The sequence below is a fragment of the Ammospiza caudacuta genome, chromosome 2 (genome assembly GCF_027887145.1).
Source record: "Ammospiza caudacuta isolate bAmmCau1 chromosome 2, bAmmCau1.pri, whole genome shotgun sequence".
Classification (NCBI taxonomy): Eukaryota; Metazoa; Chordata; class Aves; order Passeriformes; family Passerellidae; genus Ammospiza; species Ammospiza caudacuta.
The window spans coordinates 54,798,646-54,819,569 of record NC_080594.1 but is presented as its reverse complement, the minus strand read 5'-3'; the positions used below and the strand labels follow the sequence as shown (position 1 = coordinate 54,819,569).

The window sequence follows — 20,924 nt, the reverse complement described above, 5'->3', positions numbered from 1 at the left end:
GGTCAGTTGTAACTAAGCGAGTGCTATGAATAAGCATGGCTCCTGGTTTTAATGCCTAAATTCCACATCAATCCCACATTCAGCACCCAAGTCACGTCATGGGGCTATGGGAACTCGGTGGGATTTCAGCACCTCGCGCCCAGGCGAACCTCCTGGACATCCAACATACCCATTTGCTAAAATTACTTCCCAAGGCGCTTTTCGGCCTCGGGCCAGATGCCCCCCTCGGCAGGCACAGCTCTGCCCCGGGCACAGGCAGCTCCGGATCGGGCACGTCTCACGGGCCGGGGCTGCCCGGGGCGGAGGGAGGCGCCGGGCGGGCCGGGATGTGCCCCGGGGAGATCCCGCCGGGATGGTGCCCGATGGGCCCGGCAGGGCTCGGCTGGCACCCGGCGCGCTGCCCGGAGCGGCTCCGGCATTCCCGCAGCGCCCATGGAAGAGCGGGCCCGCAACGGGAGGGAGAGAGGGGGAGACAGCGGCGGCGGCGCCGCCCTCTGGAGAGCGCCTGGGAGAGGCTGGTGTGAAGAGCCGCATTTCAATGAGGGCCGGGCTAATGCAAATCACTGCAACCGGCAGCAGCAGAAGAAAGGCGAAGCAGCTGCAGCCCGGGCTCCCCAGCAGCGCGCTACAGCCAGGGGAGGCGTAACAAAGGCAGCAGAGCCGCTTTCTGCGGCAACTACTGCGCCTACAGCCGGGTGGTCGCGGGGGGAGGGCGGGAGCCGCCGCTCTTTGGCCGCTTCCCATTCCGAGCCGCCGCCTTCCCTCCGCGCCCGGCCGGCCGGTCTGAGTGAGGAGGTGCCTGCCAGGCTGCGGAGAACAGGTAAGCGCCGGGGCCGGGGCTGGGGCTGGGGCCGTGCCTGCCCTGCCCTGTCCTGTCCTGCCCTGCCTTGCGCGGGGGCTGCGGCGTGAGGGGCCGCCGGGGCGCGGTCGCGGCGCGGAGCGATGCACCTGTGCCCATTGTGTGGGGCGGCGGCCTCCGCCGGGCACCGCGGGCGGCTCCGCGGGTGCGGAGCGAGTGCCGGGCTGTGGGAGCGGGAGCGGCCCCCGGTGTGGAGCGAGTGCCGGGCTGCGGGTCCGGCCCCGGGTGTGGAGCGAGTGCCGGGCTGCGGGAGCGGGAGCGGCCCCGGGTGTGGAGCGAGTGCCGGGCTGCGGGAGCGGGAGCGGCCCCGGGTGTGGAGCGAGTGCCGGGCTGCGGGAGCGGGTCCGGCCCCGGGTGTGGAGCGAGTGCCGGGCTGCGGGAGCGGGAGCGGCCCCGGGTGTGGAGCGAGTGCCGGGCTGCGGGAGCGGGTCCGGCCCCCGGGAGCGGGCGCGGCGCTGCCCCGGGTGCCCCGCGGCTCGGGCATCCCGCGGGGGGCTGAGGTGCCCGGTGCCAGCTCCGGAGGAATGGGCGTGTGTCACACACGGTTCCCCTACCCCAGCAGAATAAACCCCATCTTTTCGTGAGCCCGCTGCCGCATGCATCCGTGTTCCCCCACCAGACCCGCCGCCCTCCCCCGGTGGCTAGTGGTCATCCGGCTCTGCTTAGTCGCCGAATGGTCTGCGCTGGGTCCCAGTCACATCGCGGCGTAGTGTGGTGGGGTTTTTTTTTGATCAGCATGCGTGTTTTTTTCATGGAAATGCTCACCCACACCTGTATTATAATTAATTCTTTAACAGATGTTAGGGTGTGAAGTGTTGGCATGGTGGTTTTTCAGGGGCGTGTCCGTTTTTGCGTATTTGCCTGTATAAGACTATATATTTATACACACAAACGGAAACATCAGATCAAATGGTTTAGCATTTCTTTGTCTGCTCTGACCTTGTGGTTTAGACACGCTTTTCTCTACATACCAGGACTGTGGAGCTATAGGGGAGCTCTATTTCGGTTTTGAGGATGTATTTGGGAATTACAGATAGTATTGATAAAAGCATAAACGTGTGGAAGAAAGGACAGTGACTCACACTTCTTCTTGCCCCTCATCCAAAATTAATAAAGCTGAAAGAGAAAATATCTTCCTCTAAACTTTTTTTTTGAAGGGAATGTATTAGAGATGGTTTAAGTAAAGATAACAGCAGACCTAAGAAAAATCCATTCTTCTTGGCATAGGAATTGCTTGAGAGATACAGTTTCTGAATTGTGCATTCTGGGATTGTTTAAATCTGAATAACAGGTTCTCACTGAAAATGGATGGGAATTGAAATAACTGACAGATTTTTTTTAACATGGAAGCAGTGATGGTGTGTTCTCAATCCTAAAATGTGGCCACTAAGCTGTATTTTGCATTTAACATATAGAGTGAAATGCCACAGCAAACGTTCTTGTTCATTTCACTGAAATGGGATGTAGTGTGCATAGGAAAAGCAGAGATTAGTCTTTTTTTTTTACATATATAAGAAAACACATACCCTGTACTATATGTAGGTACTTCTGAAGGATTTACAAGTATAAATCCTGCATTTATACATAAGCATATGATCCTGTGTCAGTTAACAAAGTCAGTTGTGAGCTGTAACCAAAGTAGGGTAAATAATTTCAGCTAGGGCCCCACATTTGCCTTAGGTGCCTGTGCTGGTCCAGCACATGGACTGCTCTGAGAAGTTGCTGAGCACATCACCTACAGCTTTGCAGCATCAGGGTCCAGCTGTATAATCATTGGTTTAATACAAACTTCTGCAAGTCAAAGAGCATCTGTAAGTTTTCCTCTATTTCTTCCCATGTTCTACAGCTGGTTTGAATACATCTTTTTTTTTTCCTTAATAGCCACATCATTATGAATGTTGAAACAAAGCTAGTGCTTGCTGGTTTTTTGTCTTTTTATTGGAAATCAATGAGAGAGGCCACTTCTAAATTAGGTCTATGTATCTGTGCTATAAATAAATTTTCAGTGCTTTACTATTCTGCAGACAGCTGCAAATGTACATGGCTCCTAAATTAAAATGAATATGTTTAAAACCTAATGATCTTTTGATTATTCTATTTTTTGTATTTTTATGTCTTCAGTTTGCAGATTAATGTGCACTTTGTATTATTTAGTCTTGTGTTGGTTGTCAAAAAGTAACAGTATCTGCCTCCTTGATTTTATTTCAGAACATGTCAACTTCTGTTTATGTAAACTGTATTGAACAACTGGGATTGTTTTGGTCAAGGCTGAGGGGTGTTTCTCACAGTCAAACATGGGAGACACCAATTACTCATTTGCTCAATGACACTGATTTTATCACTCCTTTGGTGATGGCAAACGAAGCTGTTGGCCTTAATCAATTTGAATATTAGGCTTAGGGTATTAATAATATATCTTGCAAGACATAGAGCCCTGAAGTAGCTTGCTCATTGAAAAACACTGTCTCCTAATAAATTTTTTCTTTAATTTTGTGCCCTTTGAGCCCATCTGTTGGTTCAGAGGGTGTAAAGCATTTGTGCAAGGACAACTGAAATAATTTATTACAAAGCTTAGGCTATGAGGAAACCACTGGTTGGAATATGCAGGTAGTTTTTAACTTTGGGATTGACCCACTATGTGTGATAGTCCTGATTCTCATTGCCAACCTGCCAGATCTATTCCACTGAAAATTTCTTAATTGCTTAGTTGTTGGCAACTGGCAGCCCTTCTGAAACAGCACCTCCTGAGGTCACAGTTGGAACCAAGAGTTTAGTGGGGGCAAACGGTTGAGAAGGTAGATGAGACTCAAATAGCACCTGAATATAACATGAGAAAAAGTAGAAAGCTGATGCATTTATTCCTTTTTTCCAGTAGGTCAACTTGGTCCCCTTATTTTCCGAGATACTGAATTTGAACAAACACTTCTCAGTGTTTGCTTATCATTAGCATTTGGGTTCATGAGTGACGTTGTTAAGACATTTAACTTAACTGTAGCTCTTAAGGCATGGCAAGAGGCTTATGTGTGAAATGACCACATGACTGTAGCATGGTTTAATTCAAACTTTTTTCTCAACCTAAGAAGCAGTCCTCTGTAAGAGCGTTGTATAGAACAGGAAGTCTTAAATTGAGCTCCCTTAAAACTTCTAAGTTTAAGCTTTTTCTGTCCTCTTCTGCATTCCTTAGGTTGAACTTCCAAGATGTCCCTTGGGAGAGATATGGAGCTGGAGCATTTTGATGAGCGTGACAAAGCTCAGCGGTATGGCAGAGGGTCCCGGGTGAATGGTCTGCCCAGCCCTACCCACAGTGCCCACTGCAGCTTTTACCGAACCCGCACTCTACAGACCCTGAGCTCTGAGAAGAAAGCCAAGAAAGTTCGTTTCTACCGTAACGGAGACCGGTACTTCAAAGGGATTGTATACGCCATCTCCCCTGACCGCTTCAGGTCCTTCGAAGCTCTCCTGGCTGACCTGACCCGAACTCTGTCCGACAATGTGAACCTGCCCCAAGGAGTGAGAACGATCTACACAATCGATGGCTCCAAGAAGGTTTCCTCCTTGGACCAGCTAGTAGAAGGTAAGCAGTAGGATCTGGAGGTGTAGAGTTAGGTTTGAATTGGCCTTTGTCTAATCTTTTAAATCTTTCAAAAAGAGGTGATGGTATTCTTATTGATAAAGGAAGGATTTTCAATGGTCTGACTAGAAATGTGGATATCTTAAATGACACCTTGAAATATTGTTGCCTTGCTACTTCTTTCCTTCTTGCTGAACGTGTCTAGCCTTTTCCTTTCAACATAGTGTTGTTAGTCCTGTATCCTGAAGATTGTGTCTAATCCTTCTTTTCATAAAGATGCAAGGTCAAACCATTGAGAGTTTGGTCTGTTGAACTTCAAAAGTTCTGTGGTGCTAATGAAACCTATGTGAAATTCAGTTCAGATGGTTTTTTTTGGTTTTTTAAGTCTCTGAAGCCTAGCGAAGAGCTCTACCTCTTCTCTACAGGTAAATACGTCTTAAGTAAAATACTAGCCTCTCATTGCATGGCATAAATGTTGGCAACCTGTTAAAAGAGTAATATTGTAGCCTTGATTTAGCTGGGGTAGATTGTAAAGTTTTTTTCCTCTGTAGCATATCCCTTTTCCCCAGTCATAGAATTGGTAAGGTTGAAAATGACCTCTTACATCGAGTCCAACCATTAACCCAGAACTGCTAAGGCCACCACTAAATTATGTCCCTAAGTGTCACATCTGCACATCTTAGAAGCCTACAGGGATGGCGTGTTCCAGTGCTTGACAGCCCTTTCCATGAAAAATTTTTTCCTGATACCCAATCTAATCCTGCTCTGGCTCTACTTGAGGCCTTTCCTCTTGTCTTATTGCTTGTTACTTGTGAGGAGAGAACCAACACCCGCCTTGCTACAACCTGCTTTCAGGAAACTGCAGAGATCTTAGGCTGTATGTAAATAAAGCTCATGTACCTGCAGTATAAACCATCACCAGTGGTTTAGTCAGAACCGACAATTCTTGGTCCCTGTTAAATGTCAGACATGCCAGTCATTAATTATCCCATTGAGAACAAATTTATCACTCCTTCAGTGATAGTTCTATTGCCAAAAGAAGCTGTCAGCATTAATCAATTTGAATATTAAATTTAAAAAATTAATAGTACTTTTCTCAGGTATTACAAATAGCTAAAGTAGCTTTTCCAACATGAAATGCTTCTGGGCTGCAGTGGATTTCTAGTGTAAAACATCAGAATGTACAGAGTATTAAGGCATTGACTATCACATGGCTATAAATGAGAGTATTTCTTACCCATGAAGTTCAAATGCCGGTACTTGATTGTGTTCCAAGAAAATAAAGGTGGAACAATTAATTCATGTTTGCTTCCATCCTCCCCCCGGCCCCTGTGTGCCATGGACAAACCAGTAAAGAATGGATAGATAGCCACCAGACAGCCAATTTAGAATTGTAACAGGGATTGTAATTTCTATGTGATTTTCATTTTTAGCACCAGGTGAGAGAACTTACAGTAACAGGATGTAATGAGAGGATCAGAATAAGGCTAATATGGAGCGAGAAGAATAAAAGGGTAATGGCAAATGTGGCTCCTGAAAGAGGAGTGCAGCTTTGCATAGCAGGTGTTCAGCCACCATTGGGTTGTCTCCTTTTTGTGTCGTAGCAGAGGAAAGCTTTTAAGTACTGAAAACCTGATATTCTTGATAATCTTCCTTGTGTAAAAAGGAAAGTAGGGAGCAACATGAAGATGCTTCAGAAAGAAAATTGAAGGGGCAGGATAGTCTAAGTAACAGGTTTGGGGGTTAGGCCAGAGCTGTAGTGAAATGGAAAGCAAACTGGTCTGAGGAGCAATGTTATCAATTTCAGGGCACAGTTAAAACTATGTTTGTTAGGACAGTATTTAATTGGCAGAGAAAATCAATTTCTGGGAGGAAAGATCAATATTAATCAACGTCTGTTTAAAAGCAGTCTTTGTGCATTTGCTTATTTGATTGCTATGCTCAACAAGAAGCAAGTTTCATTGATGTTAATGTTGATTTGCCCAGTCCTTTTGCAGCCAGTCAGAACCAGTTTTGAAAATAAAGAACTGAATTCAAAAATAAATCCAGCAACCTGTAAGATTGGTTTATTTTGGCATCCTAGTGAAGAATAATACCAGCTATTAATCAGTCAGTCAAAATGAATGACAGTGCAAGGGCCTAAGTTTATTTTAAAGAAGGCATTTGGGATTTCTTTTTGTCCTGTGAGACTTTATTCCTTACCCTTGCAATGAATACATCTTCCCTTCCTGGTATAGTTCAAGGAGGACAGTCTTGTTCTCTTGTCCCATTAGGACTGTGGGACTTACAGAAGTCAGTCTTTGTGTGGAAGAAGAGAGAGCTACATCCTCATTCTATCTGAAAAGGGGCTTCTGTTTATTTGTATAAAACTGCAGGGTGGGTTGTTTCACTCACAGAACTTCACAGTGGAGCACGGGTTCGTATATTATTAGCTCAATGATGGTTTTTGCATAAGCCTCTTCCACTCCTTACTATACAAATTTATTAGAGTTTGGCTCGTCTGGTACAGCATTAATTAGCTTGAAGCTGTGCTTTGTGTTTAAATAGCTGGAAAATCACTTGATTTTTGCCTCTTGCCAAATGACATTTGTGCTCCAAGAACCGAAATATGAAGTATTGCTTTTTTCATGGTGAGACTATTCCCTTCCTGTGTGAATTCACTAATTAATTTATTGAGACTGTTGTGAATTTATGTGATTGGAGAAACATTGATTTGGCAATTCCAATGTAAACCAAATGTATAAAGCCTTGATTTTTAGAATTGGTTTTTGTCTCTATGCCTGAGGAAGTGAGGAAGTTCCTGTACTCTTACCTTCTCATGTGGTACATAAAGACAGAGAGGCTCTTGAGGGAAATGAGACAGCAGCCACTGTCTTTCATCCCAGAGCTAAATACACAAAACTGCATGAAGTACAGTCCCAAAGGAAAAAGATTGTAAAAGAGCTGTTTTGCTTCAGCTATATTTAGCTTCATTCTGCATACAGTTCAGAGCTGGCATGGCTGTGCACTGGTGATGTCAATTATTTTGAGATGCATGGACACTTTTTCTCTTTATTTGAAAGTAATGACATCCCTAGATGCGGGGGTTTTGTGGGTTTTTGGTTTGGTTTTGGTTTTTTGTGTTTGCTCCCCCACCTGTTTGTTTGCTTTTTTTTTTTTAAATTTTGTTTTTCTTAAGACTTACGTGTGTGAGATTTGTTGGAATTTGATAACAGAAGGCAGGTGCTGTTGTAAAAAGTTTCACATGGTCTGTAACTTCTGTCACCCTACATGAAGGAAATAATGCAATGGATTCAAGTTCCTTCTTTTTGTCAGCCTGCTGTTTGGACCCTCTCACGTTTAAAGAATGGATTCTGAATATAATCTGATGTGACTTTATTTCCTAGGCATGACATGCATTCAAAGCATGTAGAAACAATAAAGATAAAGTTGCTCTTGAAGGCTAAATTTTTTAGCTGTAAAGGAAGTTTCAGGAAAGAAATATTTGCTTTTCCAAAACTGTATCAACCTTAGAGGAACCAGCCTTAAAGGTGGAGAGATCTTACCCCCAAAATAAGCAATGAACATTGCAAGGTAACTCAGAAACAAAGAATATTTACAGTTTTTACTCCTGGGGTCCTGCTATGTGGAACAAAGACCACAGTGTCAATCTGTAGCCAGAACTGCATCTCTTTCTCATTAATTTTATAATAATATTACCTCAGAGTTTTGAGTATGAATTAGAAATGATTGTTTTAAATTTCTACGATACCTACCACAAAGTTAACCCTGCAGATGAGAGCTGGCAGTCAAAGACCAGCCGAAAGCCCCAGACCACAAGGCTGAGAGCATACTGGGAAACAGTTCTGTCACATGTCAATATTGGGTGCGCTGCCAAATGATTCTAAAGACTTCTGTCTGTGTCTGCATGTTTTGTGTAGGCATAATGGCAAAAACAGTTTTAAGGAATAATCTCAAAAAGAAAAATGAATGCCTCTCAGGGATTACCTCAGAGCCACAAACCTTGTTGAAGGAGCAGTTTGAAAGGATGCAGATATGCCAGCTTTAAAATCCAGTAATAGCTGTAGCCAGCTAATAACTCCTGGGAGATGTGAACCTTGCTGCAGGGCAGAGGAAATGCTGGGTCACATGAGGACTCGGGAAGGCTCTCGTGATGGAGGCAGGCAGTTTGTGCTCAGAGCAGCAGAGAAGCTGCCTGCCACTGCAGGGTTCAAAAGGCAGTGTCTCCTTGCTGGAGTGATGGGCTGCAAGAGTTCCTGACCTGTTTTGCATATGGGTCTTGCTACTCCTACTGTCACCTCATTTCTTGTATCTCAGCTTCTCCCTCTCCTTCCCAGTATTCCTGCTGCCTTCTTGACTCTGCCAGCCACTTGGGTGTTGTTGGCGAGGAGCCCAGCCAGGCCAGTCTGTAGGAATTGATTGATGTGGTCTCTGATGTTCTCTAGAGCTAATGGCTTCTTTTTTCTAGATCATGCCTACCTCAGCAGCTGGGAATTGATGGGCTGGAAAGATTCATATGCATGTGTAATGTGCTATCAAAATAATAATAGTAAAGTATCTGTTTAAATGTTTGTAGAGCTGAATCTATGTGGACATTTGTTTGTAGGATTAAATTTACCCTGGATATTTACCATGGACTTGATCCAGGGCTATCAAATTTAGGGAAACTTGGACTGAATCCTGGGGCAGAAATGGCTGCAATCCTTATATTGTTTAATAAACAAACAGCTGAATGATCCTGTTGCATAAAATAGTAGAGGGTTGTTCTGGCACTATTTATTTCATTATTTGTTCATCCATTAGCCTTTAGATCGTCTTTTGTCTTGCTTAACAGCTTCGTGGAAGTCCATGTGATTTCTTATTCTAGGTGCTTTACATTATTTTTGGTGGGCTTTTTTTTGAATGTTTACAGTGTCTATCTTAGTTGTAATAAGATTGCAGAGATTTGAGGGGACAGAAGAAGTATTTTTGATGAAGGGAAATGATCCCAACTTTTTAGTCTGAACTGAGAAGAAAGTAAATTTGTGAAAGAAGTCCTTTCCAAGGTTAGAGGAGATCTGATTTGAAGTTTCTGGTGCGTCTGATTGCTGGGTGAAAATGTGTGGGTCAGATTTATTTCCTGTAGATGCTCCATCTCTTGTGCACTGTTGCATTTTTTTCAGACCCTGCAGGAAGAAGCAAGGTAGACAAGGCAGCAGCAATGTAGTTAAAGTAGGTTATTGTTCTATTAACTAACACATTTGGGAGCTATCAAGTATCTGTAATTTATTTCATTCAGGCCATCTTCTTTTTGCAATCTGCTCAGTGTAGTGAGGCACAGTCAGAATTTTCTGTCCTTTCTCCACAGAGACTGAGATTCTGCCTTCTGTATGTATAAAACTAAAGGGTAGAAAGTGAAGAAAGGCACGTTTGCTTAGGCATGGAGTGCTGGGTGCTAGTCCCTTCCCCATCCTCTTAACATATTTCTTGTCCTGTCTGTTGGGGAAATGGACCCCAGTAAATCACTACTAATTCATAAATTAATAACTTTATATTCCTACTACATACTGTGCTCCAAGGAATCAACACTATTTTCCATAAATCGGCCAATCCTGACCTCCACAAAGAGGAGTTGATGTTCCCTCTCTGTTTGTGAGATTCAGACAGGTTCTCTCTTCCTTCTCCAGGGTTTCCACCTAAGATAACTGGCTTCCTCACAAAGCCATTTTAGGCTTAGTCACCTTAAGCACAGAAAAGCAACACAAAAAATGGCTTTTGAGAGATGATGCCTTGGTCGTGCTTCTAGGGAGAATATCAGCAAGCTGAAGAAAACAAATGAACTGCTAATACCAATGTGGAAAGCAGGGAGACACTTTTGTCAGGAAAGCTCCAGTACTTAATTGCAGTGATCCAATGTCGCCTTACCAACCACTTTGTACACACAGATATTATTTCTACAAATATTTAATAAGTGAAGCAAGCCTTGAAATTCTGTCATGACCCATAAGAACTATCCTCCAGTGTTGCATGTCTCTGATCAGTCAGTTGCATTGAATTTTGACAGATGTGCAACTGCAGGTATGCTTTTTTTAAGCATAAACAATGTTTTGGGATCTGCCCTTCCACATGATTAGCTTTCTGAATAATTTCTCAGTGTTAAGATTTATTTTATTGTTCCACATGGCATTTGCCAGAAGTGTTGAACATTTATACAAATTAAATTGTAGGGTTACTGATCAACAAGTTTGAAACTGACCAACAAGTGCTGTGCATCTTTTTTGCAAGATTCCAGTGGTACGTGTTTCATTTGCACTGTTGCTGTGAAGAGGCTCTCAGGAAAGGGATACTTTCTAAGGTGTAATACTCACTTTTCTTCCTAGATGCCAGATCTCCTGGAGCAACTGGGTGTTCCCCTTTTCTTCTCCTAATGGCTATTGATACTGTAATCAAGAGTCAAAATTCCATTAGTGACAGATGGCTGCGCTGTGAAACCCTTGCTCCCCTCTCCTGGGGAGCTGCAATCAAATTGTCACTGTTAAATAGGCTTTGTTGTCAGTGCCCTTTGCTTAATCCAGTTTCTTCAAAGAATCCTTCTCAACCCTTGTTCTGTTAGGAATCTAGTGTCTGGAGATTGTTACTTTCTTCTTCCAGCTGCCAGTTACTCAAAGCTGATGATGAAGAAGCAATAGCTAAAGCAGGAGATGGATTTACTGGACTTTTAAGTCATGCCCCTTTGAAATCTTTTTGCAGTCTGGAAGGTACTGGTGAAAAATAAGGAAATGAAAATCTAGGTGAAGAGCTTTTGTCCTTTTATTTGAGATTCCTCTGTACAAGCACCAGAGGTGTTAAAGGTTTATATTCTTACCGGCCTGCCACTTAGGACCGGCGTGCATGAAAATTGCAGTCCCTAGCTAATACCTAAAATAGTTTTAAATAACAACATTATGGGAGAAGTATCTGTATTTCTGTTAGCCTAAATAAAATAGTTCTTACTAAAGGTATTTCATCTTTGAAGTCCTTGGACGCTCTACCTCCAAGGTGTTCTTTAGAAAAATATGAGCCTCTTGAAGGGAAAGAATTATCTTGGTGTAAATATTTTAGTGATATGGTACCATTGGAGATGAGGAAAGGGCAAAAGTGCTTATGTTCAAACAATCCCAAATCTTCAGTGATTCTAGTGGTCCTTTTTAAATGATCATTTATCTAAATTTAGTTTTGTAATGAAGAGCTGATGTGCAGTTAAATGCTATAAGGAATCCATCTGACCTTTAAATGTAGCTGATATTAAAAATCATGTGGAACGCTGTCCTTTCAAGAAGGGGAACCAAAAGAGTTCTTAATAAATTAAATGTAAATCTTCTGAGTACACTGTGTATCAACATTTATTTATGAGCCTACCGCTTGAGAAGTGAGTTTTAATTTGAAGATTTGCTTTTAAATAAATGCTGTTTTCTGCAACTGAAGTGAAAAATTTCCCTAATGGGGCTGAACCTCAATATCCAGATTTATACCCCACCCCCCCCCCACCAAAAAAAATAAAATAGAAGGTTGCCGGTGGATTTTACTGCTTACAGCCAACACAAGTGTAGAGAAGAATAAATTTTGCTTAAAATTTTTTAAGAGACTTCTGAAAATTATTTTATAGAGCGGGTATTTATTGTATTGATCTTAATACAGTCTTAATCATAGTAGAATTTCTTTTTTTTTTCCCTAAAACTTTCTAATTTTGTGGATGTGGTTTGGTGGATGCATTCTGACCTGGCACTGAGTAGCTAAAACAAGAACAACTGGACAGGACATGGATAAAAGAGAACCTGCGCTGTTTGACCACTCATTGCTGAGCCCTTCTAATCTGATGTTGCCATACACATATCTGTCTATCTTGGATATATGCAGTGGCTAAAAGGAAGAGCCTACCTTTATCCAAGCCTCAAGTCCCAGTGTTGCCTGCCTCCATTTTAGATGTGGTGACTCTGTGTGCTATAATGTCTCCAGAATTGGGTTGGGTGTCTTGAAACCTTAAAATTTCTGTTCAGAAATTAATTTTAATACGTAATTGTCTTTCAATGATTGAACTGTGAGTCCTCTTTCCTTAGAGGTAAGGGTCATTAGGAATATCTTTGGTTCTTACATGTTTTTTGGCATAGAAGGTGCATCGCTGAGTTTTGTTCTGGTTTTGTTACCCTGGGCTGAATTTCTGATACGAAGGCTTCTTTGCTGTTAGTATAGAGTGAACTCTTGAACCCAGAAGAAGTAAAACATCTCAGATGTCTCTGTGGGATTGTTCAGGAAAGGATCTTGCATTATTTGTGATTTAACTGTAGGCTGCCAGAAGGTGTGGTCTTGCTGGATCTAGTATTGGTTTCTTTGAGTTTTTTGGTTTTTGTTTGGCTTGTTAGTTTGTTTTTCCTCAGCCAGAGGACGAACTGGATCAGCTTGATGTTGCAGAATTAGTAGTGTCTTTGGTATGTACAGTCAGATCACTGAGCTGATCCAGTGCTGCTGCCAGCACAGGTACAGTCAAGCTCAAGGGAGAGTCAGGCGTTCCCAAGCAGGTGCCCCTTACACAGCAGCCTTCAGCTGGACTGGATTCAGATGCTAATCTACATGTTGCTGGGTTTTCTGGCTGATTTCTAGTTCCCCAGAAGTTGTGTGGGTGTGGTATTTGCAAAAATATTTTACTGTAGATAGTGCTCCAACAGGAAGAGGAACTAATAGCCACTATTTTTCTTTTTAGCATGGTAAATTTGTTGTGACGAGAAGTCTTTAATTGCTACTCTTTGTCTTCATTTCCCCACATATATATTTAGTCAGTAAATAATACAGGGAGATTTCTTGTCTATACATATCTTGGGTTTATGATGCCTAAAGCTTTAAAAAAAAAATCAAATGTTAACAAATTTCCAACTTTTATCCAGCTTCTTATAAAACATTATTTGTAGCCTGAATTTTTGGTAGTATTTCATAGTATTTCCTCCGAAATGTTTGGAGCCTGATGTTTTCTTAGGAGTGGGCCACTTAAGCATGAAGACTGGGGGAGTACTGTGATAATGTGCTGGGGCTGGGCTGCTGGTGAAATACGAATGCTGTTTACTGTGTTTACTGACAGCAGTGGTCCCCACTGCAAATAGTGTTTTCTGATAAAAAAACTGCTGCTTTCAAGGATTTTTGTAACAGCATTTCTTGAACAGTTAGCTGAAGAGTGATCTTTAAAAGATCACTCATTTTGTAGTCAGTAGCATCTGAGAAGGGAAGAGATCAATATTTATGCACTGTAGACCAAGAATAATAAGAATAATATTTAATAATTTGAGAATTATTTAATTTTATATTTTCCTGCATTTTTCTTTTTTTTTCTTCCCTCTCCAATCTGACTTGCTGGACTTTTGCTTTTGTTTCCACAGGGGAAAGTTATGTATGTGGTTCCATAGAACCTTTCAAGAAACTGGAGTACACAAAGAATGTAAACCCAAACTGGTCAGTGAATGTTAAGACAACTTCTACTTCTCGTTCAGTGCCATCTCTTGCCACTGCTAAAGGAGGTGCTCCAGACACAAAAGAGAATAAGGATTTCATTAGGCCCAAACTGGTCACTATCATCAGGAGCGGAGTGAAGCCACGGAAGGCAGTCCGGATCCTGCTCAACAAGAAGACAGCACATTCCTTTGAACAGGTTCTTACTGACATAACCGATGCCATCAAGCTGGATTCAGGGGTGGTTAAACGCTTGTACACACTAGATGGAAAACAGGTAAGAATTTTCGTGATGACGGTTCTCAGCATGAAGAAAATACAATTTTCCAGAAGGAAAAGAATAGTACATTAGCAGAAAAGAGTCCCATTTGCTCTAGAACGTACTGCCAGACCTTCTACTGCTTGTAGTGTACTTAAGGTCTGTCAGCAGCTCAGGAACACCATGAAACATTACTTGGCCTTGGTGAAGGTCTTGCCATTTATGATAAATAATAGCTCTAAATCTGTTCTGCTGAAAGTGTGATGTGGTTTTGGCTCTGCACGCCGGAAACGTAGGATGAAGGATGTCACTTAAGCTCATTCTGTTAACTTGTTTCAGCTTTTTCTTGCAGCAGTTTTATGAGTCATTGCACTTGGCTTTCCGTAAACTGTAAGAACAGTGAGGACGCGTTTCACCATGATAAATGCAGACCTACTGCTCTCCAGAGTGACTAAATGATGAATCTTATTGCACCTAAAATGGACAATGAAGAAGGTGCAAGCTTAGAAAATTAATGAGCTTTTTTCCTTATTGCAGGAATAAAGGTAGGATTATGTGTGGGGCTCACATTCATGGAGGAGTCTCTTGTAGGTTTCATGTTATTTCTTCTGTGAAATACCTTCAAGCAGTGCCTCTTTTTTGCTGACTTATTAAATTGCAGCAGAGTGAGATTTTTGAGAGGCTTCTTATTGGGCTTGGGGATAGAGGGACATGAAAAAATATTACTGAATAATCCGACTTCTTTTTTGTCTTTCACTTTATTTGTAATTTTTCTATAGACATGTATTAATTATAGCAAAATGGGAGAAGCTCTTAACCTGCTGAAGGGCAAGGCTAATTTCAGCGTGACCTGAATTGATTTAGAGCAATGGTGACTCTAGAGAAATAAGGCAGATATTTGCATTTACAGATGTAACTTATTAAACCAAAGAAGTCTCCCTGAGAAGCTAGAAGCTGCTAGAGACCAGATTTCTTCTGTAATACAGCTGTGTTTTTACAGATTCTGGGTTCAATGATGCACAGATAAGCAGCAAACAGTGTTGCTGTTGTGAGATGCTGCCAAATCTGCCTGATACAGGTAAATCAATGCTCAGCAAGATCTGGTGATGCCCTAACACATCTGCAGTTACTGGGGCTGATGTGCAGGCACAGCTCCAGAAACAGCTACAGCAGTACTCTCTGATCTCAGAGAGGGCAGTTCAAAGGACAAGCCTGCTTATTCAGAGCACTGGTTCAAATCAGGGCCAAGTTTGGCTTGACCAGAAGTCTCTTCTATCTGCTGTTTTGTATCAGTAACCTCTGACACCAGTTACACACAGTAGTACAGTTCTTGGTGACTGTGTACATGCCTGTAATGATCTCCTTACTGTGACTTTATTGGGAACTTTGACCTGGAGGAAAATGTGGATGTGAAATTCTGTTTTTCTGCAGCAAAGTTGAAGTGTTTGTTGGGGGAAACTCTCAACTCCTGTTCTTTCTTGTCTCATGCTCCAGGGAGCACTAAGACTAGTAAATTTGAGGAAGGAGTTGAGATTTTAAAGCTACAGAGGTCAGTGGTGGTTTCTGCTATGACATTGACAGAAGATCTTGAATAATTATTCCAGTTCCTGCAAACCCTCTCAGTAAAAAGGGAATACATATGCTTTGTATTTTATATGTAAATAAACTTGTTGTTTAGCTCTGAAGAAGTGCAGCCTGGAAGAAGAGACAGCCCATGTGTCTCCTGGATAATGTGCTCCACTTTTATCTTTTTGTATTTAAAACTCCCCTTTAATGATCGTGCTTAGAACAAACTGAAAAAAACCCCTTTACACCTGTTTTGGAACTCTAATTCCTGAAATTACCTAGTATTATCCTACTACTGGGGCAAAAAGGGTGACCAGATTTTCTTGGCCCTTATGTTGGCATAGTTCAGTTGAATCCTTTGTCAACTCATGAGCTTTGACTTGAGCTTAACTCAGTGGTGTTTTTGTTGCCTGCCTTGTAGCCTAAAACCCCCATGTCCAGAAGCTCTCCCAAGAGACCACCATCTCCACGCTCCTTCCCCTTTTGGATATACACATGGAATTGTGTAGCCTCCCTGGTAAGGTCAGGGTTTAGAGGAGGGGGTTTGTGTGTCCTGCAGGTGTAGCAGAGACTTTGCTTTCTCCATGTACAGGGCAGCTTTGCTGGCAGGAAGGGAAATGAATGACTCTGTGCTCGGCAGGAGCAGCCTGTTGCTCAGCCCTGAGTGGGGAAGTCATTGATTTCCTGTGCTGCCAGGCAATTGCTGCTCCATTTTTCTTTGCCAAAAGCCTGATCTCCCAGATGGCGCTGGGGACACGATGATAGATTTTTTTCTATTGCTAAATTCAAGCTGTGAATTATTACTGGGAGGAAATCCATGGTAAATCCAACATTTTTCCAGTACTATTTGTAGTTGGAAACTTCTACTGTGACTCCTGCTGGGGTTCTGAAGATTCTGGAAAAGCCTGTGTTGAGGGGCTAAATCTAACAAACCTGTGATTAAATCTTTCATCACTAACTTAAAAAGCAATGAAATCCTAAAGCTCTGAGTCAAGAAAAGTAATTTACTGTAAGGATAAGAGAATAAAGCTCTCCTGGGTTTATTCTTTAGGACTATAACTTGGAGACAAGCTATTTTGTACTGTCCTCTCTTCTGATTTTTTTATAAGGCCAATGCGGGAATTGCCCTTCTGAAGCAATAATGAGTTCCCTGTATTGTTAATGCAGGTGGGCAGTGTGGTATGTGTATTGTTGTTGGATACTATCATTAGATGCCCCAGGCTAATAAAAGAAAGCAGCAAGAGTCAGAGACTTGGCATCAAGTTAGGTGGTTGTTCCATACTGACACTACACATGGAAAAATAATACTCCTAGGTACTAAAATATTTGTCCTCAGATAGCCTTGTTAGTTGTGATGTTTTGATCTGTATCTCTAAAATATATTAATAAACATTTTGTTCAGTTAAGAGGAATTTAACTGATGACCTATAAAATTTGGTGGCAATGTACAGAGTTTGTCGTGATGAAAGAGGTAGTACTTAGACAATCAGAACCTCAGGAAAGTTTAATTGCTGGGAAGAAAGCTCTCCTTTGACATCCCGTTGATTCCCCATCTCAAAAATTCCTTCCTGGTTTTGGAAAATTTAGTAAGTTTCAGTGCACATGATGCTTTGTCAATGTTTCTTAGAACTCCAGGACTTGATTAAGTAGGTGTGTTGTATTAGCCATTTCAACCTTTTAATTGTGGAATAGCAAAAGAAATGTGTTGGGGGGAAACCAAAGCAAAAAGAAGAAAGTAAACTAAACCTAAAAAAAAAAAACCACAAGAAAGCAATCCTCAAAAAAATTAAACCCCAGCAAATTTAAATCAGTCTGTCTCATTGGGTCATTGGCAGTTCAGGGACTAAAACTTGATGTTTTCCAGTATTGGGTGGCTGTTGACTTAGGATTTCATACATTACTTTAGTTTTATTAAATAATAATAAAAAAAAAGTTTCTCCTTACTAAAAAAACAGGGTAACTAGTGGCTTATTTTCATTTCTTTATAACCCATCAGAATTTGTACTTTGACTTCAAGGTCTCTGAAGCCTTAAAATATCATTTCATTTGTGCTAAAAAGGGCACAATATACAACAGCAATCTGATTATAAAACACACCAATGGCTGCATTTAGCATACTTTAGCAGTTTAATTATTAATGATTCCTCAGAGCTGGATAGGCTTCACACCGTGTCTGGAATAGTTTGTATATACTTTTATAAATACACTTAATTTCCACTGGTACAAGGGTCTTTTTACTCTAGAGAAAGAGATAGAATTACTTCCCTGTACCACAGTGATGCATTAGAAGATGGTGGGACTCTCAGAAGTGTTTAGCAGTCTTATGAGCACAGGCCAATTCAAAAGCTTTCCAGGGGTAAAGCTTGAGGCGTTTTCCTTGCCAACTTTGCTATGTAAGGAAAATGAAAATAGAATGAGTAGGTGTAATGGCTGCCTGTAGGAATACAGATAATGAGGGCATGCTTTTACTATGAGCACTACTCAATTTTTTAGGTTAACCTGATGTTTAAGTTCATGAAGAGGTATTGTCAGCGTTGGCCCTTAATATTATCACATACTTGGGCAGAGAAAAGCACTTTCTCATGACTGAAATGTGTCTTGCTTCTCTGTAGCTGCCCTGTTCCAGTTTGATTTCTAACCTGTCCTTAACAGAAGGGGGTATTTTTACTTTGATGTGCATTAAAAAATGGCCTTCTAAAAGGCAGTGTGTGGACACAGTGCAGACACTGAGGACACAAGCTGTGTGTGGAGATAGAGCCCAGTTGCTTTGTTGCAGGCTCTTCTCTGGTTTCTGTTTGCTTGGTGTACTTCTAGAATAACACCAATGACTGAAATGGGAGAAAACTAATCAAGGTCACATTTAACAGCAATATTGTGAAACAGTGCCCTTTTTAGAAGTATTACGATGTGTATATTTGTGCAGGGTATTTACAGTTTGCGTGTTTTGGCAAAGACTAAAGGTTGGACAACAGTGCTTTGTTACCTTGTACATCCTCCATGTGCTTTTGCAAGAACAAACATCTGGTTTATAATAGGACCTACTTATTTGAACAGGTGGTTTGCTTAGCTTAACAAGATGCAATCATGCAAATTATTTTTCAGTATATGCATTATGCTGTTGATTTGACTTTAGACAGATAAATGGTCAGTGCCAGAGATACCAGAATAAAAGTCACTATCTGTTCTCGTTTTTTTTTCCTCATACACAAATCAAATTACCTTTACAGGTATGAAATACAGCCACAGTTACTTAAAGACATATACCTTACAGAAAGTACAGTGTGAGGCATAGGATGTCCCTCAACAGCCTTGTTTTAAGCCATTGAAATAGCTATTAAAGAATTGTGACTACAAGGGAAGTGAGCATCACAGTACTGGAAAGCCTGAAGCTTCTTCATTGAGTTTAATATGCTTTTGTTTTTTATTGGAAACCCACTATAAAATGGGTATGTTATGATGCAAAAAAACTCCCTCTCCTGTGGACTTCTCATTCTGAGGACACATGATATTGTAGTTTTTCAAAAGGAATACCACTGTTCTAAAAAAATACTCTTATTAAGGAAGCAAAAGCAAGTGTTTGCACCTACACCTAAGATGAGCATGTGATTTTTATGGTTTTGTTCTTAACCATTGAAAAAAAATTGAACAATAAGATCTGTATTATACAGTAAATTTTTGGCCAAAGGTACCGTTTCTTAGGATATATTAAACATCTAAAATGTCTTTCTCTACACCTGGATTGTCCTTGGTACAGAAACATCTATATACATGAAGGTAGGTATCATTCACAGAATAACATTCTAATCTCAGCATTTGGGTAGTGTATATTGTACAACAATCTAGACCAAAGGAATGTTAACCAAAATAAAATTTATGTGCAGCAAGTGACTAGTTTTGTGCTTGCCTCTAAGTTTGATTCACATCAGCATTTGTAATCTTAATGAAGAAGGTGCATTTAATTTTAAGGGTGACTGGTGGGGCATGTTCTTTATATTTGTAGCTGCAATTTGTATTGAAGTTTGTGTATTTCAAGTTGTAGCTGCAATCCACGCAAAATAGCACTCATTGTCCATTTTCAAACATTTTTCAAAACCAGGAAAAATGTTGAGTGCATCTTATTTTCTGTATCTCAGCACAGTAACTTTATCTTCTCCCTTTTGTTGAAGGCTTTGGAGCTCCCTGTCAGTCACAGGCACTTGGGTGATGTTGATTGACCAAAGAACAATGAACAAAGAACAATGGTGAATTCTCTGTGAGGTGTAGCTGTGCAGATCCTAATTGTGACTAATTGTGAGAAAACATTAAGTAAAATGACTTCTGCAGCTCACATAAGCATTTTAACAGGAAAGCAGCAGCTCTTGAGGTGGTACTTCAATAGTGGACAACCATCTGGAGTCCTGAAACCCATTTTGCTCACTCTGCATGAGCTGTTCTTTCCTAAACGCCTTCTAATGTGAATGCTAGAAGGCCATACTCATCAGAAGATACCTGTGCTGCTTATTTTAGACATGAATTTTAGGCCCTGTCTGGGCAATTCTGACAGACCACTGTGTTTGTAGCTATGAGAGACATTAAAAAAAACAAACCCAAAGAGTACCTCTCCACCTTGTAATGCACCTCACTTTCCCTCCTTCTTGCCTGCAGTATGTTTAATCAAAATATTTTTTTCTCTCTGGAAGATGTGTAATTTCTGGCTTTACTGTTTTTAAACTGAGTTTGGGGAAGGATTAAAAAGATGAGGTTTTTTCTCGATACTCAGGAAAAGGCCCCCTTCATGATAGTCTGAAAAGCAAACAAAAGTAATCAATGAGTGAAAATTGTGTATTTAAGCAAGTTGTGATGGCCTCTGGGGGTATTGGAAAGTTCTTACGGCTACTGTTGATAAAAGTGGGTCTCCACTAAAAATTAGACTATACTTTGAGAAAAGCATAAAAAACTGGTTTAAAGTCATTTGTGCTAGGGTAGCAAATTTGCTGGCAATTGGTGTTATCCTGGTGTTAGAGGTGAGGTCCTTGAACTCTTGTGCTTCTGGATGGGCTGTTTCATTGTCAGGTTATGACAGTGACTAACAATTTTAGTTGTTACTCAGATAAAGTCCTCTGAGAAGGAGTGAACAGGAGCCCATTCCTTGCTGAAAGCAGTGTGTGTTCATTCATTTGTCTGGGGTCGGTTCTTATTAAGCTGAGACTGACAACTGTGTTGCTCTGTCTCCAAAA

At 41.5% G+C, this 20,924-nt stretch overlaps 1 protein-coding gene across 3 annotated transcripts in view; it reads left to right on the top strand.

Moving 5' to 3' along the window:
* Positions 1–572: 572 nt before the first annotated feature.
* DCLK1 (doublecortin like kinase 1) overlaps positions 573–20,924 on the top strand; it is a 237,884-nt gene continuing 217,532 nt past the window's right edge. For all 3 annotated transcript variants that reach the window (XM_058800587.1, XM_058800588.1, XM_058800590.1), the window contains exons 1-3: positions 573–820; positions 4,044–4,433; positions 13,814–14,160. In XM_058800587.1, the coding sequence (XP_058656570.1) occupies positions 4,058–4,433; positions 13,814–14,160 (723 nt within the window). In that variant the 5' untranslated portion in view covers positions 573–820; positions 4,044–4,057. The remainder of the gene's footprint in view (positions 821–4,043; positions 4,434–13,813; positions 14,161–20,924) is intronic.